The 15,150-nt window shown below is 51.6% G+C and overlaps 1 protein-coding gene across 5 annotated transcripts in view; it reads left to right on the top strand.

Moving 5' to 3' along the window:
* The window catches only part of AMOTL1 (angiomotin like 1), a 90,008-nt gene that overhangs the window by 23,111 nt on the left and 51,747 nt on the right, over positions 1-15,150 (top strand). The window contains exon 1 of one of the 5 annotated variants that reach the window (XM_063329496.1): positions 5,026-5,104. The exons of the other annotated variants lie outside the window; for them this stretch is intronic. Within the exon in view, the coding sequence (XP_063185566.1) occupies positions 5,062-5,104 (43 nt within the window). The 5' untranslated portion in view covers positions 5,026-5,061. Of the gene's footprint in view, positions 1-5,025; positions 5,105-15,150 lie in introns of those variants that run through there. 5 annotated transcript variants of the gene reach the window in all.

The following is a 15,150-nucleotide window of genomic DNA, read 5'->3' on the forward strand; positions in this document are numbered from 1 at the left end:
CTTGGCAAGTCCGGAGGTGGAATTTCTGGCCGTGGAGAAAGTGATGTCAGGGAGAGAGAAAATCTCCAAAGAGGGAACATGTGCAGACTGCTTCGCTGTCTCTCTCCTGTGCTTGCATGTCTTCTCCCTGTCTTCCATGCCCTCATCCCTCCCCTCTTTTCCACCTCCTCTCCGCCGCACTGGCAGTTTTTCCGCTTGCTGCTTTAAGATGATTTAGCTGAATATCAGAAAAAAAGAAAGAAGACGGATTGAAAAATGCAAGGTGAAAGCCCCCATCCTGGGAAGCCTTGGGTAGACTGATGGGAATGGGATGAAATGGAAAAAGAAAGTGGGAGTGTGGGGGGGTACGAGCCCCCACCCTGCCAAAACCAAGATGAAAATTCTTGTGTGGGAGGTGCAGTATCTCAGTGGAAACCCTCAGGACCCGTGCCTCACATTTCCCGACAGCTGAGCAGAGGAGGGATTAGCTGGCTGTGCTATTTATACCTGCGCCCTGGGTCCCGTCGGTCTCCTGGAGGAGGCTCCCCACAACGGCAGCTTGCAGGAAACACTGCTTTTGTGATACCGTCTGCCGGGGGGAATAAATACGCCCAGGAATGAAATCCCATTGGACAAATAAAAAGGGAAGGAAAGAAAAAGCCCTGGTCCCTGCCCTGTTTGTTCCCACTGCTCTGTAGCCATCCAGCTGTTTCTTTTTCTTTGTTGTCCTGACCTCATCTCGTACTGGAGCGAATCCAGAGAGTGAGTGCTCTGCTCAGCCGTCTTCTGCCAGAAACCAAACAGGTCAAGTTATTAGAGAAAAATGAAAGCTCTTTGGCAGAACTGGAAAAACAGATGTGCAGAGATAATTCTGCTGCCTCCAAATACGCTGTTGCCTGTTAAGTGCATATCAGAGGGGAACTGATAAATATGCACAGTTGTCACTGTGAAAATCTCAACAGTGGCGGTTAATTTATCAGGGTAGGTTTCTTCAGGGCTCCCTGAACTGCTGAGCTCACTGGCTGCCTGGTAGCAAGATTGCTTAAAAACCTTCCGCAGATGTGGGTTTGAAAGTGCTGCTCCAGCGCTGCAAGAGGATTCGCCTCTGCTCGGTAGTTAGAGATGCTGCGGGGATGCTGAGGATGGGTGGAAGGGTCTCTGAGGGGCAGCTGAAGCCTGTGGCTGTCAAGAAGAGGTAGGATTACCTCCACCTGAGATAACGGTAAGGGCATCTTTGATGTCAAAGGCAATGTGGCTTTTATTTACTAAACTTACCCGTCTGAAGCTTTCTACACACTGTATTCTGATTTCTTGACTCAGCTCTTGCTGTGGTCCCAACACCACACGGCAGTTATTCGTGCTGTCCCCAGCGGTGGCATTAACGGGGCTGTAACTCTCCGGCTGCCCATCGGCCGTCGTTAAAAGCAGCAGCGACAGCAAGAAGTGAAACTGTGTGCAGGCATTTGAGGTTGCCGCGGTGTCAGGCGGAGCGGGACAATTATTTGTTTGCTTGCAGCATTCGGAATCTGTGGGATTACACGCATGGGTGGGTGCAAATGTAACGAGCGCCAATACCCGGGTGCGCTTGCGGGTTGGGATGGCCGTGTCCGGTCCGCAGGGCCTCGGTGGTCCAGCCCCGGGTCTGGCGGTAGCAACTGCTCAAAGCTCCCCAGCCATGGGGGATTCGGGATGGCACAGGGATGCTGAGTGATCCAAGGAGCTGCTAATGGCTGAGCAAGGAAGGCACCTGGAAAAGCCTCTCCTTTCCCACACAGCTCACCGCAATGCATGGGGAATCCATGAGGGGTGTTTATTTTCCATGGCAGGGTATAACAGACATGTGCTTCCAGCCCGTGGATCGTGTGTGTCTCCTGGATCCATAGTTACCAGGTAGAAGCCGAAGGGAGATAGTGAAGCGAGATGGCACCGTCAGCTCCGCTCGGCTGACCTGACAACTGGAGCTGCGGTGGCACTTGGCTCCAGCTGAGCAGGTTAGGACCAAAAGGGTTGGAAGGATGAACTTCTTTCCTTCTCCAAATTCAGTGGGGGAATAACATTAAAGAAAACAATGTATAAAAACATATATATTAAATATATATATATACACACAAATAGTGGAGCTACTCCAAAATTCATTGGGGGAACAACATATTTAATATTTTATTATATATATATATATGTTAAATACCTGTACATATGTAATTACCGGCGCTGCAATGTGGAGAAGCTGGAGCGGTGGTTGCCTTGCCCTCCTGGGCAGACACGGCTCCCCAGCGGTTATCAGGTATATCAAACCACAGAGGGATTAGAGAAGTCCCTCTCCAATCTGCCAGCCTTAGTTCATCAAATCAAAATAGAGTTAAACAGAAAAAAGACTTTGAAAATGACTTGGAAACGTGCACCAGAAAATGAATGATGTGGGGGAAAAGTGAAATGACGCTTTTATGCAGGCAGAAAAAAAGGCTGTTTTCCTTGGAAGCGTAACAGCATGGTTCATGAAGTCCTTGCGATGCTACTGAAAGACAAGACAGCAGATAATCCTTTTTCTTGATATATTTTTTCTTCTAGTACCGAAATCATCACATATCATCAGGCAGCAGTAGGTAAAAGGGAAGCATAGACTGCGGGGCCAGAATGAGCCCTCGGACAGGCTGGATCTGCTTGGCTGTGGGTAGAAGAGCCAGATTGCACTGGAATCACCCTGTCCCCATGACACAGACTGTGACGCAGAATAACCAACATAATAACCTGTTCCATTTTGCCCAACCAAATGATGAAGTTGAAGCATGACAGTAACGAGCTCTTGAATTGCCATTTTGAACTGGGCTCGGGGAGCAGTGTCCTCAACCAACTTCATCCACCGCTGTGAACAGGCACCTGAGAAGCCGAGGGCAAAATTTCACCTTCATTTACAGCTGAGCAGGTCCATGGTTTGCCTGTGTCTATGAGCAAAGCCAACATTTATCTCCAGGGGAGGTAGCAGAGGGCAGATACACAATCTGAAAAACCAAAAGCCAGTTCCTCCAGGAGACTGAGGTATCTAACTCTACCTGCCGTCACGGTTCCCCATGATTTTGCAAAGGATTTAGGCATTTGAAAACCTGAATTTGGGCGTAACTTGCTCCAAGATACTCAGGGCACCTGCAGGAGACAAGGGAAATGAACATCCCTCTCTTGTCCAAGTTTGGCACCCTAAGCCTCTGGTTTTTCCCCTGAGGAGGCCAAGGATGCGATGGTTCCCTGGAACAGCAGCGTATTTGCAATTCTCTGCTTTCTCACCTGAGAGCAACCTCAGGCTGTGTTAGGTGACCTCAGGGAGACAGCTAATAGATGCCTCAGGTTCAGAGCTTCAGAGAGACACCCACAGGGACAGCACCCGACTGTCACCTCGCCTTGCACGCCGACACGGAGGGAAGGGCACCTCTGAGGATGCTCAGCTCACACGGGAAATGCAGTTCTGCAACTGCTGCCATTGGAGACACGCAGATGTGGGAACCAAGGAACTCGATTTCACCATTAATATTTTTTCCTCCTTTTCCTCTTTCCCATACACTATTCTTTCCCTTTGTCTTGCCTACACCTAAGCAACATTGAGCAAAGATGGGGTTTGCGATTTGAAATAGCAATGCCTCAGACTGCTGTGATTCACAGCATGGTTCCAGCACCTGGAGCTGCCGGGAGTCCCCGCTGCATCCATCCAGCCCTGTGGCGATGGCACCAGGCCAGCTCCCATCTTGCCGTGCCCCTTTACAGGGCTGCGGTGGCACCGGGCGCATTCCTCTTCAGCCTGTTGCTGCATTTCCACCTGCTTTTACCCCTTTGGAGCAGTATTTCAGGAGGCAGACGCACCTTTGGGGCCTGAAAATCTTGTCTGTGTGTTAAGAGCCAGGGGAAATGAGTGGAGAGGATAATCCTGGCATCACCAGGCAGCCTGCTGGACAATGAGATGGGGAAACCCAAGCAGCGTGCCGGCAGCGCCAGAAAAGAGGTCTGCCCTGTGAGGCAGTGCTGGGAAGAGGATCGCAGAGGGAGTCCTGAACCCAGTTTCTGCCCAAATGACCCCAAGGAGGGGAAGAAAGCATGGTGCAAACACCCAAGGAGGTCTCCTATGCTGTCTGTCCCCTGTGTCAGGCAGGGGTGGGGAGGGGAGGTGAAGCAGTGGCTCCAGCCCTGATGAGAACACATTCCATGGAGCTGGTGTGCTGAACTGCAAAGAAACCCCAAGCCGACAAATGTCCTGTGTTCCTGTTACTGCGGCACTCATGTCCAGCATTGGCCATAAGTCTCTTTACATCAAGGGATATGTGCATCCACTGCTCACGTGAACATGCGCAAGGAATCCCAGAATCATAGAATGGTTTGGGTTGGAAGGGAACTTAAAGATCATCTAGTTCCAAGCCCCCTGCCACGGGCAGGGACACCTCCCACTAGACCAGGTTGCCCAAAGCCCCATCCAGCCTGGCCTTGAACACTTCCAGGGATGGGGCAGGCGTGGGCAGCAGGAGAGAAGGGCTGCATTTGAGAATGGAGGGCTGCATTTAAGACCGGGGGGCTGCCCCAGCTCTGCACCGGCTAGCTACAGCCCAGTCGCTCCCCAGATAGCCACCCGCTCCTCCGGGCGCAGGGAAAGCGGCCGGAACCCCGGGAGATGGGGGGGTTAACGCACGGGCTTGGATTCGGGGTAACTCCTGTCAACTGCGCGCCGCCTGCGAGGCGCGGCGTGGGATTTGGGGAGCCTGTGTTGGCGTCCAGAGTGGGATTTATGTCCCAAGCATCCCTAAGGTGGAGCTGGGGAGGCCGCGCTCCCCCCCGGGCGCATCCAGGCGTCTCGGGTGGTTCCGTTTGGGGCAGCAAAGCTCCGGCACAGCCCGGGGACGGTCGGTCTCCCCCTGCGGGCCCGCAGCCCTGCGCGGAGCTGGGGGCGGGCGAGTCACTTGCGGCCGTGACACCCCCTTCGGGAGGTGCCCGGCCCCGCCCCGCCCCGCCCCCGGCCACACCCCCGGCCACACCCTCTGCCCCGCCCATCGGTTCGCCCCGCCCCGCCCGGCGGAGCGCGCCCGGGGGCGGCGGGGAGCGGCGCGGATGGCCAAGGTGCTGCCGGGGGCGGCGGGGCGCGGAGCCGGAGGTAACGGCGGCAGATGGCGGGGGGCGGTGTGTCTGTGCACACACGGGGGTGCACACGCGTGTCTGCCTGTACCCGTGTGCGTGGGAGCGCGGGTGCCTTTGTCCACGTGTGTACCGGGGGGTGCGGTAGTGCCGGTGGAGGGGGGGGGGGCCGGCCTGGGCTGGGCTCGCTGCTCCCCGGGGACGTGCCCCGCCGCTCCTCCCGGAGCAGACCCGCTGCTCCCCGGGGGTGTTCCCCGCCGCTCCCCCGGGGCGTGCCGTGCCGTGCCGCGCCGGGGGGGAGCTGACCCGCTGCACCCCTGGGACCTGTCCCGCCGTTCCCTTGGGACTCGACCCGCCGCTTCCCGGGGACCTGCCCCACCGCTGCCCTGAGAGCCGACCCTCTGCTCCCCGGGGAGGATGCGGGGGGGGGGGCGGGCAGCCCCCCGCCAGCTCCCGGACCGCGCACACCCGGCTGCCCCCGGGCTGCGCGGAAACCCCAGGCGGGGGGTGGGAGCGGGGGCGAGTTCATCCTTCTCCCCCAACCCCCCCCCCCCCCCCCCCGCTTCGCTGCACCGTTAGGGCCGAGCAGCCCGGCCGCGGGATACTCCATGTTTCTCCACCCTGAACCCTCCTCCCCGAGCACTCCTGCGATTTTCTTTCCCCCCCTCCGGAAAGGCAAAACCCGCCGGGTGTGCTAGCCCGGGGCGGGCAGCGGAGCGGCCACCGGTGACAGCGGGCCGTTTGCGGTGCCTTTTGAGGGAGGAAGGCGGCGGGCGGTGAGGGGGGAGCCGCCGCCTCCGGCTTTTCCCGGGCCGGCAGCGCAGGGGCGATATTTCCCGATGGACCCGCTGGTGTTTCCGCAAGTGGCGATGGCAGCGTCCCCCCGCCGGTCCCGGCCCCGCCACCCGCTGGGGCGGGAGGGCTCGGGGGGGTGGGGGGGTGGTGGTGGTGGTGGGGGTTCCCCCCCCGCCCGGGGGTGTCGGCGGGTCCCAGGCCGGGGCGGGCGGCGGTGGCGGCGGGGTGACCCGCAGGAAGGGCCGCCCCCGCCGGGAGAGCGATTTCTCACGTTGTTGTTGTTGTTGTTGTTGTAGGGGGATGGTGAGAGGGAACTTTTATATTTAACCTTCCTACCCCTGCAGGGAGAACAAAGATAAACTCCTGCTTAAAGGGGAGAAAAAAAAAAAAAACAAAAAACAAAAAACCACAACCCATCATTGAAAGTGGAGGGAAAAAAAAAATCCAACCAATTTAAGTCGAATCCTCCTGCCAGGTTTTGTGATTCATAGTTTTAAAATACAGGAAGGTCGCTGCTTGGTCGTTTTCCTCTTTCGATGGAAAGAGGAGGTTTGTTTTTTTTTTTTTTTTTTCTCTTTCCTGGTGCTGTGTGAGCGTCCCGGGAGCGCTGAGCTGCCGCCCGCCCGCCAGAGACCGAGGTCTGTCTGCTGAGGCATCTGCAAGGCCCTTATCGGGCATCTGCTGAGCTGAGGGCTTGTCTTTTTTCCATAAAAATAAACCTAAAAAGCCTTCTGAGAGAGGGGCAGCCGTGAAGATGAGGAGTCCCCTGATTTTTCCTGTGCACAGCGAGCTGGCAGTGCCGTTGCGGCTCACAGGTGTGCATGAAGATATATATTTTCATATATATTTTTTTACATCTGTGTAGAGTTCTATATATAAATATATGTAGACATATGTTTTATATATATTTACATAAAGGTAGAGAGATATAAAAATATATGTAGCTATATATGACTACTCATATACTATAGCTATATGAATATGAAGTATACTACATATTTGTGTATTTTTATATGTGTGTGTATATATAATATATGTATTTAGTCATTGCTAGGGATGTAAAAAGCTCTTAAAAGGGTCCTATAAATACCTTATCAAGAAATGCCCGAGGGGTGCGGGCAGGGAATATGGGCTGGGTGATATTCCCATCATAAAGCCCTCTCTGGGGCTGCGCTGGGTGCGCGCCGTGGCCCCACATGGATGGGCCGCCTCCCGCCCCAGCCTTCCTCATCCCCAACCCTGACCGGAGCAGTGGGGTTGAGGGGATGAAGTTGGGGGGCTGGTTTTAAGTTGTTAAATAGGGCTGGTGGGGGCCCCCCCGTCACCTGCGTGTCCCTCCTCCTCTGTCCTGACGTCCCTCGCTCCCCTTTGCTCTCTGCCAGCGTTTGGCAGGGGGAGCTTTGCTTTCCCTGTTCTTTTGGAAAGCGCTGGGCTGCTGGAGGAGGGCAGCTTCCACCGACACAAGCATGTGCTGCCCCTCCGAAGCCCTGATTCCTGCAGGATCGGTGGGTGCTCTCACTTATTTTTCATTTCCATGCATCTGCGGCATCGTGGATGGGTGCGGGGGCAGTTCGCAGCATCCTGGCCCCCCACGGCGATCTGGACCAAACCCTCTGCACATCAGCATCCCGGATGGAGGGACTGATGCCTGGAGACGGCTCCCGCGCCCCTCGCAAGAGCTCCTCTGTGAGGAACCACCGGCACAGGGTTAAAGGCATTGCATTTCTCCAGCGCGGAGACAACGAAGGGGGTTCGTAGGCATCCCAGGAGCAGCCCCGGGCGGGATGTGTGTGGAGCTTCCCATGGGATCCGGCTCAGCCGGGCTCTGGGGATGCACGTGGAGGTTTCAGGATGACGTGGAGATGTTACTACTGACCATTGCAGCTTTTCTTCAGGAAATGGAAGCCTGATGGTCCTCAGTGCCATTTGTTTTGTAACACTGATAGGCATATAACTGGCTTTAAAGGCCAGATCTGGTATAAATGTTTTTCGGTGCTAAGGTGGGAGTACGTGCCTCATGCAGCCTCCTTGTCCTGGAAACTATTAGGCGGACGGCTGCATACTCGGGTTTTCACACAGAGACTATCTGCTAATGTAATAGTCCCAGTGGAAACTTTAGTGCTCGGGAATATTTTGCGGATTTGGGAAAAATCCCAGGAGGATTTTTGGTTTCGTACAGCAATTGCTTTTTGGCAGCTTTGGGATAGATGTAATCTGGTTCCCATTTGTGTGCTGAATTTTTAAATGGAACAGCCTGCCTTCAGCTCAGGGCAGGAGTAGAAAGAGATGGAAGTAAATAGAAAATAATAGTAATAACAAGAATAACAAGTAATAACAATATCACCTCTGTAAAAAATTGTTAGGGCAACTTTTCTAGTGAAATGATGCGTTTAGGAAGTGCATCTGTTCTTTTTTGGTCCTTTAAGTGACTTTTTCAGTAGGTGGGATGCTGCCGTGGCTGTAAATTTGGAGGAAATCTGTAGAAGCTGGTGAAATCACTCCGGATTTGGACCAGCGCGGGTGAGAGCAGAGCTTTGCCTTGCAGTAAATCTATCCTCGGTGCAGCAGCAGGTCCTGCGGCATTTGCTGGCGTGCCTGCTTGTCACCGCTTCTCGGTGGCCTTGCCGCAGCCTCGGCGTGTCCCACGGTGTGATGTGGTGCCGCACCTTTCCCCACGCACGTCTCTGCCACAGCTTGAAGTTGTGGCGGGTCCTTCTTGCCTGAGCCGGGCGACGGTGGCCGGCACGCGTCCAGGCAGCGCCTTTCGAGGAGCAGGGTGATCCTTAGGAGGATCCCACGTCTCGGGAAAACCTAGTGTGGGATTAAATCATTGAGCAATACTTGGGATTGTCTGCTCCGACCATATTGGTTAGCACGAATATGAATGTGCTTTAGACAACAGTAGCTCCAAAGGTCAAGGCTCAGGCTGGAAAATAATAATGTTATTTTATTAATTTAATTTAATGAATAATTTAATGAATAATGAATTAAAATGCTTTTAGTGAAAATTTGGTCTCCATTTAAGACCTAAACCAATTGAAGTCATTAAAAAACTGTTCTTCCTCTGCCCCGCTCCCCTCGATGTGGGCGTTGTGCGCAGATATTTCAGTGAAGTCGCTGCTGGGCTGAGGGACGGCGCGCGGCTCCCCTGAGGTGCCAGGAGGGCAGGAGGGACCCGGATCCCCACCCCAGGGACCTGGTCTGGGCTCCTCCGTCCCGCAGAGACGGGGAGGCACATCCCCCTGGGGTGGCTCCCTGGTGTGGGCAGGGGGTTCCTGCCGGTGACACGTCCCCCTGCCTGCGGTGTGCATCGTTTTGGGGCCGTTTTCGAGGCGATGGCTCCACACCGTCGGCCGTTACCGTGATTTTCCCTGTTCTAAATCTGAGCTCAGCCATCTGGGAGCAGGAACTAAAGGCAATTATCTTGTTAGCACTTCTGTGTGTAATACCGTTTATTAAATTTCTGCATTTAAAAAGTGGCTGAATATAAATTGTGGGTAATGATTTAATAATGGAAGGCTCATAATTTTAATATATATTCTGGTGGGAAGAAGGTTTAATTTCTTTTTCCTTTAGACATGACACTTAAGATAAAAATAATGCCAAAGCTCTGCTCAGTGTAGGGTTATCGCGAGCGGTTCTTCACATGGATCAAATGAATCCCTGTGGATCCTTTGCCTATGGTTTGTTGCCTGTATTTAAAAAAAAACGGAAAAGCTCTAGAAATCTGAAGATCCATACGATAGAATTCAATGCCTGCATTTTCAGTTACAGAGTACTGTACAGTCTTTGTACTATTTTTGTTCTGTCCTTATCCCAGGCTCCTTTGTATGCTGCAAGTTTGTGGGAATGACTCAGGGAGAAAGCTATTTAACCTAAAGGACACCACTGGCAAAAAAAATAGATGGATAAAGAGCAATGTCAGTGACTGCGAGCGGGAACCGAGAAGAATATTTGTGTGGATTGGGGGAAGAGGATCCTGAAACCTCCTCCAAATGGAGAAAAAAAAATCTTCGGATGCTGTTTATTCAGTTCAAGGAGGGAGTTTTATAATATGGTTGCTCGAAGTAATGAGGAACTAGACTGAATGATCCACCGTCCTAGGTCCTATTTCACTTCTGGTTAATTAATGGAAGGGCTTAAATATCCCAGTGACACAGATCATGCCAGTGCTTTTCTGTAACGTGATCGTTTTTAAAGGCTGTAAGTACAGCAAAGTTAATCATAGCTTAAAGTCCTGCTTTGTGAGTGTCTTGTCTATATGTTGTAGCTGGTTGATTTATGATTTTATTTTTTTCCCCCTCAGTGGAAAAAAAAATCCTTCCTTATGAATTTGCATGATGAATTTTTATCTTGGAGGTTTTTTTTTTTTATGGCTTGGAAATCAGAATTTATGGCGTAGTGAAAATGTCCGCAGACTCTTCGCTGTGCTGACAAGCGGCGCGGCTGTAGCAGAAGCGTTGTCTCACTCGCGAGCTCCATGTCAGCCTTTGTGTTTCACTCTTTTACCGAGAGTTTCTTCCCTTACTTTCAGCTCTGAATAATACTTACTCTTTTATCTCAGAGCAGCAACGCTGACGTGAGTCGTCATTGTGCCACTGGCACTTTGATCAAAGTAGACATTTCAATTATTGATTCAATTCTTTGAATAAATTTGGGCTGGCTGCATGATGTAGACTCAATGTTATAGCTGCAGCGGCAAATTCATAACTTATATAGGGGCCTTAAAAATGCACGTATTTGTGCAAAGCCTAACTCAGCCACCTAAGGAACGTGCGTCCCTTCCTCCGTCAGATTGATGCCCAGCTCGGCACCTGGAGCTGCGATGAAAATACTCTGCCTGCATCCTGCATCCTCTGGGGTGAGCCTGGGACGGGGGAAAAAACCAGCAAATTATTCTAACGTTATAAAACCTGTAACCATCCGAGATGAAAGAGCCGTGACGGGCACCGTTTGCCCCCACACGCCCGCGCACCTGATTTCCATCGGGAAGGCGCGGGCATCCGTGGGGGATCTCCCGGGCAGGCAGACTTGGCTCCGCTCTTTCCAGGATCCATCTGATCTCCTGCCAGGTTCGGGAGCCGCTTTCAAGGCGCCTTTGCCTTGCTTCACTTGTAGCTTTTTTGCTCGTCCGCTTTGTTTTTTGCTGAGAGGAAGCGTATATGAAAATAAGCGCGTGAGGCTGGAGTTCCACAGAAAGCGTTCATCCTTGTAGGCAGTTAAATTTGGATGCGTTAGCACGGCTCCTTGGGAGGAATGGGGCTTGGCTGTCTCCATCGCCTTTTCTCAGTAGTCTTGCTAGTGCTTTCTTGGACGAGGCACTTTTTTGGAGAGTGAAATGACAGTTACTCAGGATGGGAGACTCCAGGAGCTTTTCTTGAGTGAGGGAATGGCACAACGTGGATCCCAGAGCTAATGCTGGGCTGAGGATTTCTTTCCCCAGAGCAGGGAGCTCTGGAGAGGGAGCTTGGTCTGGTGAATCCTGCCAGGCGCAGGGGTGAGGCTTCTCCCGGCTCAGATGTGGTAGATTCCCAGCTTTCATGTGGGAAAGGAGAGGTGCTGCTCGCTCACATCTGGTGTGCGTTGCGTGGGTTGGATTTCTGTCCTGCAAGATGTTGCTCTGCACCCGTGAAAATAATACTAGTGATGCTTGTTCAGTCCTCGCAGGGCTCGCGAGCCCTGGCAGCAGATGTGAGCTTCCCAAGCAGAATTACGGGGTGCAGGAGTGAATCAGCCACCCCAGAAGTGACCTAAAAAACCTGCACATCGGCCAGGCAGCTGCTGATGGGAAACGATCACCAACGTGTGTCTGAGCCCCTGCTCTTTGTTGGAGCTGCGGCTGCAATAGAGTCCCAGAGCTGTCGGAGAAGAGCTGCTGGTGGTACCAAGAGCATCCTTTGCAACGCTGTTGGAAGTGGTTTCTCCTTTTTGTAGGTAAACCAAGAAACGGGACACGTGAGTTAATTTTTTCTGAGCTGAAGGAAACTCAAAATCTGCTTCCCAGCTTTGGGAGAGCAGTACAGCTGTGTGGCTGGGGTACGGCGATCCCCCCTCTCGAAACTAGTTTTAGAGAAACTAAAGTTCGCAGGTGAGGATACGCATGGAGGGGTGTCCAGCCTCGATGGAGGGTCCCTGTGACCCATTGGAGGGACTGATGGGTCCACCCTCGGCAATTCATGGGAACCTAGAGCGCTTTGAGCGTCCTTTCGTTATTTCCTTTAAATAATTGTTTTCCTTTCTTGTTGACATGAGATTTTTATGCAGCGACAGGGCAAAGAAAATATTTTAAATGTGGAATAAGGTATTTATACTCCTTTCTGGGTTGGCTGTGAGGCAGAAGGACAGACTGGGGCTTGGAAACTATGTCATTTTTGTTCTGTCTTTTTTGGACCTCCCTTACAAACCACGGCAGAGTTTATAGGAAAGTGTAAAGCCGCCTTACTTACTTTTTCATTTCAGATGATTGCTTTGGATGGTATTTGAAACGCCTTGGTCTCTTTTTGAATCGCTCGGTCAGTAGGGTACAAACTGGAGGAGGATTTTTTTGGAGGACAGCTCTGTGTTTTCTTTTGGCTGGGTGGCTTCTGGGTGGCGGAGGAGGAGCCGTACGTGCTGGCAGCACGGGCTGTGCCGCAGAGCGGTACCCGGGCAAGCGGCGGGGTGCGATGCAGAAACTCATCACCCAGGCATTGCCTCGAGGTGTTGCCTCTAAATAGCAGCAAACCGTCTTTGCATAACGGGCATTTTTTTGGTGTTTTACTGAAGGCGAGAGTAGTAGTGCAGCTCGGCTGTAAGAAAACCATCTTCTCCCAGTATTTTTTTTTTTTTTTTGAGGAGGAAATCTGCTTCTTGGGGATGCTGTTATTGCTCTGAAACTGTGGCTTTCCTGTAAAGTCACAGCAATGAGCTTCCTATGAGGTTTTGGTTTAGATCCTTTTCAAAACCAGACTGAAACCACATCAGAAACAGGAACTATTTAAGCGCTGCTCCTCTGTCTCTGGGTCCTTGCTGACTGTCTGGTGTTAATCTTTGCAAATGATTCATTGAAATAGTTGTGAATCTTCAAATGAACCGTACTGCTGTGTAGTAACCCTCCAGGATAATATGTCTGCTTCTGTACGGCGTAATGCATGTTTAGCTTAAAAAAATAAAATAAAAACAAAAAAGAAAAAGGAAAACAAATGAATTGGTGTCAGGCAGTCACTTAGATGTGGGAGAGCTGGTAGAGATGTAGAAATGAAGGCCTGGAGCAGCTGCTCAATTCAGCAAGGCCTGAACCAGGCCAGAAATGTGGTTGTGGGTTGTTTATAAGAGACCCCAAATATATGGCGATTGAAGAGGTGATGGCTATGGACTGAGCTGCTTTTGGGAGGGGGCACCTATGGAGGTGGTGGGGTCAGCTCTTCTTGGCAGCAGCAGTGACAAAACACGGGGCAGCAACCGTGGTTTGTGGCTCGGGAGGTTTGGGCTTGATGTGGGTAGAAAGCCCTTTCCTGAGGACACCTCCTTGGAGCAGTGATGGTCTCCATCCTAGGTTGCCCTCAATGAGCTGCTTACCCATGACCCTTGGGCACCGCTGCCCTGGCACCAGGATTCAATTATAGGGATGGAAATTGCCTTTTTGATGAACATCATAGAAGAACATGGAGGTCTGGGGAAGGAGCAGGTGCCTGAGCATTGGATGGGCACCTTGCACCCCTGCAGAGCTGGGTGTAGCAAAACCTTCCTGTCCAGAGAGGGAACATGGGATTTGGGAGACTCCAGTGACACCAAGGGTGTGAAACAGAAAAGGCTCGTGCCTTGCTCCAAGTGGCTCATGAGGCTTCACTAAGCTTTCAAGTGTTGTGTTATTGCCCATGATCTGGATTGTGGCCACGTGCCAAGAACTGATCTTTCATCAGCTGTTATCTGTTCTACACATAAACTGTCTTTCTGTGCTAGTTAGACATGACGTTTTATTAAAACCTACTGTGAATGAACATAAACCACCGTGACATCGTTTTTAACATCATACAACATCGTTACATCATTTTACGATGATAAAACATTAACATGGGTACAGCAAAGTGCAATGGTTTCTGTCTGGGTTGGAACTACTTGGATTTGACTCCGGTATAGCAGAGATCGGAAACTGAGCAGTTTGGCAGATGCCAGCATTTACTGGTCCTGATTTTAGTACAATATTGCTTTGCCGTGGCCACAGCCCCCAAAAAGTCAAGTGGATAGGTGAGAATTTCTGCCCTTGCTACAGAAAAAACAAGTCTTTATTCTCAGAAAATTTGAAACCATGACCCAAGGATGCCTACAGACTCAAAATGCAGAATGCAAGCGTACAATTTTAGTAACCGTTTATTTCTTTTAAATTCTGTTTGGTGAGTGGTGAGGCTGAGCTGGCAGTTGCTGGCTGTTCATGTTTCCTATAATGCTTGAAACCATCTTCCTTGGGTGTGCAGATTTTCTTTGTTTCACCCCAATCTACCTTTTATTCATAAAACAAGCCTGGTCTCCAGACTCCCCTGTTTCGCACAGGATTCCCAATTCCAAGGCAGGACCATGTGAAGGGTGTCTTTAATGCTGTTCTGTGCCAGAATAGGGTAATATGTTGAAAATTAGGGTTCTTGAGATTTTTCTTGGGTCTGTATCAGCATCGGCACAAATTCCAGACCAGTCTACCATGCTTGTTTTCACAAACATATCCTACTCAAGTGAGCAATCTTTCTCTCTTGCTCTCTAAATATAGAAAACTGCCATACACATTCATGCATAATATGAATGGTAAAGTGATGAATTCATTAACATTTTGCAGAAATGCCTATTTCCTCTCCTCTGGCCACAGAAGAAAATAGTATCTTCGTGGCTGTAGAGAAGATGGGCTGGATCCTGCTCCCTGCTGCCCCCCTGCTGCCCTGCTCCACGCAGGGACGTGGGGTCGGCGATGACCTGTATGTGAGGCAGAGAGAAAAGCAACCTCCCCATGTGATACATGCCAGTGAGCATGTAGTTAGCCGAGCACAAACCAAGCAGTCTGGATTAATAAGTCCAGGTCATCTGTGGCCAATGGTTTTTCCTGCAGAGCAGGGTGCTTGTGGTCCCTGTGCTCGTGGGCTTCCTGCCCCACTGGGATGGATGGATGCTCCGATGGGATGGATGGATGCCCCACTGGTGCCACTTTGAGCCCTTCACCTTCTGCTCGGGCAAGTCCCTCGGCAGTGTCCAGTGCTGGAGGTTAATGGCTATTCCCTTACTCTAAAATTCATGGCAGCCAGTGGT

Source organism: Chroicocephalus ridibundus, chromosome 1 (genome assembly GCF_963924245.1).
Source record: "Chroicocephalus ridibundus chromosome 1, bChrRid1.1, whole genome shotgun sequence".
Lineage (NCBI taxonomy): Eukaryota > Metazoa > Chordata > Aves > Charadriiformes > Laridae > Chroicocephalus > Chroicocephalus ridibundus.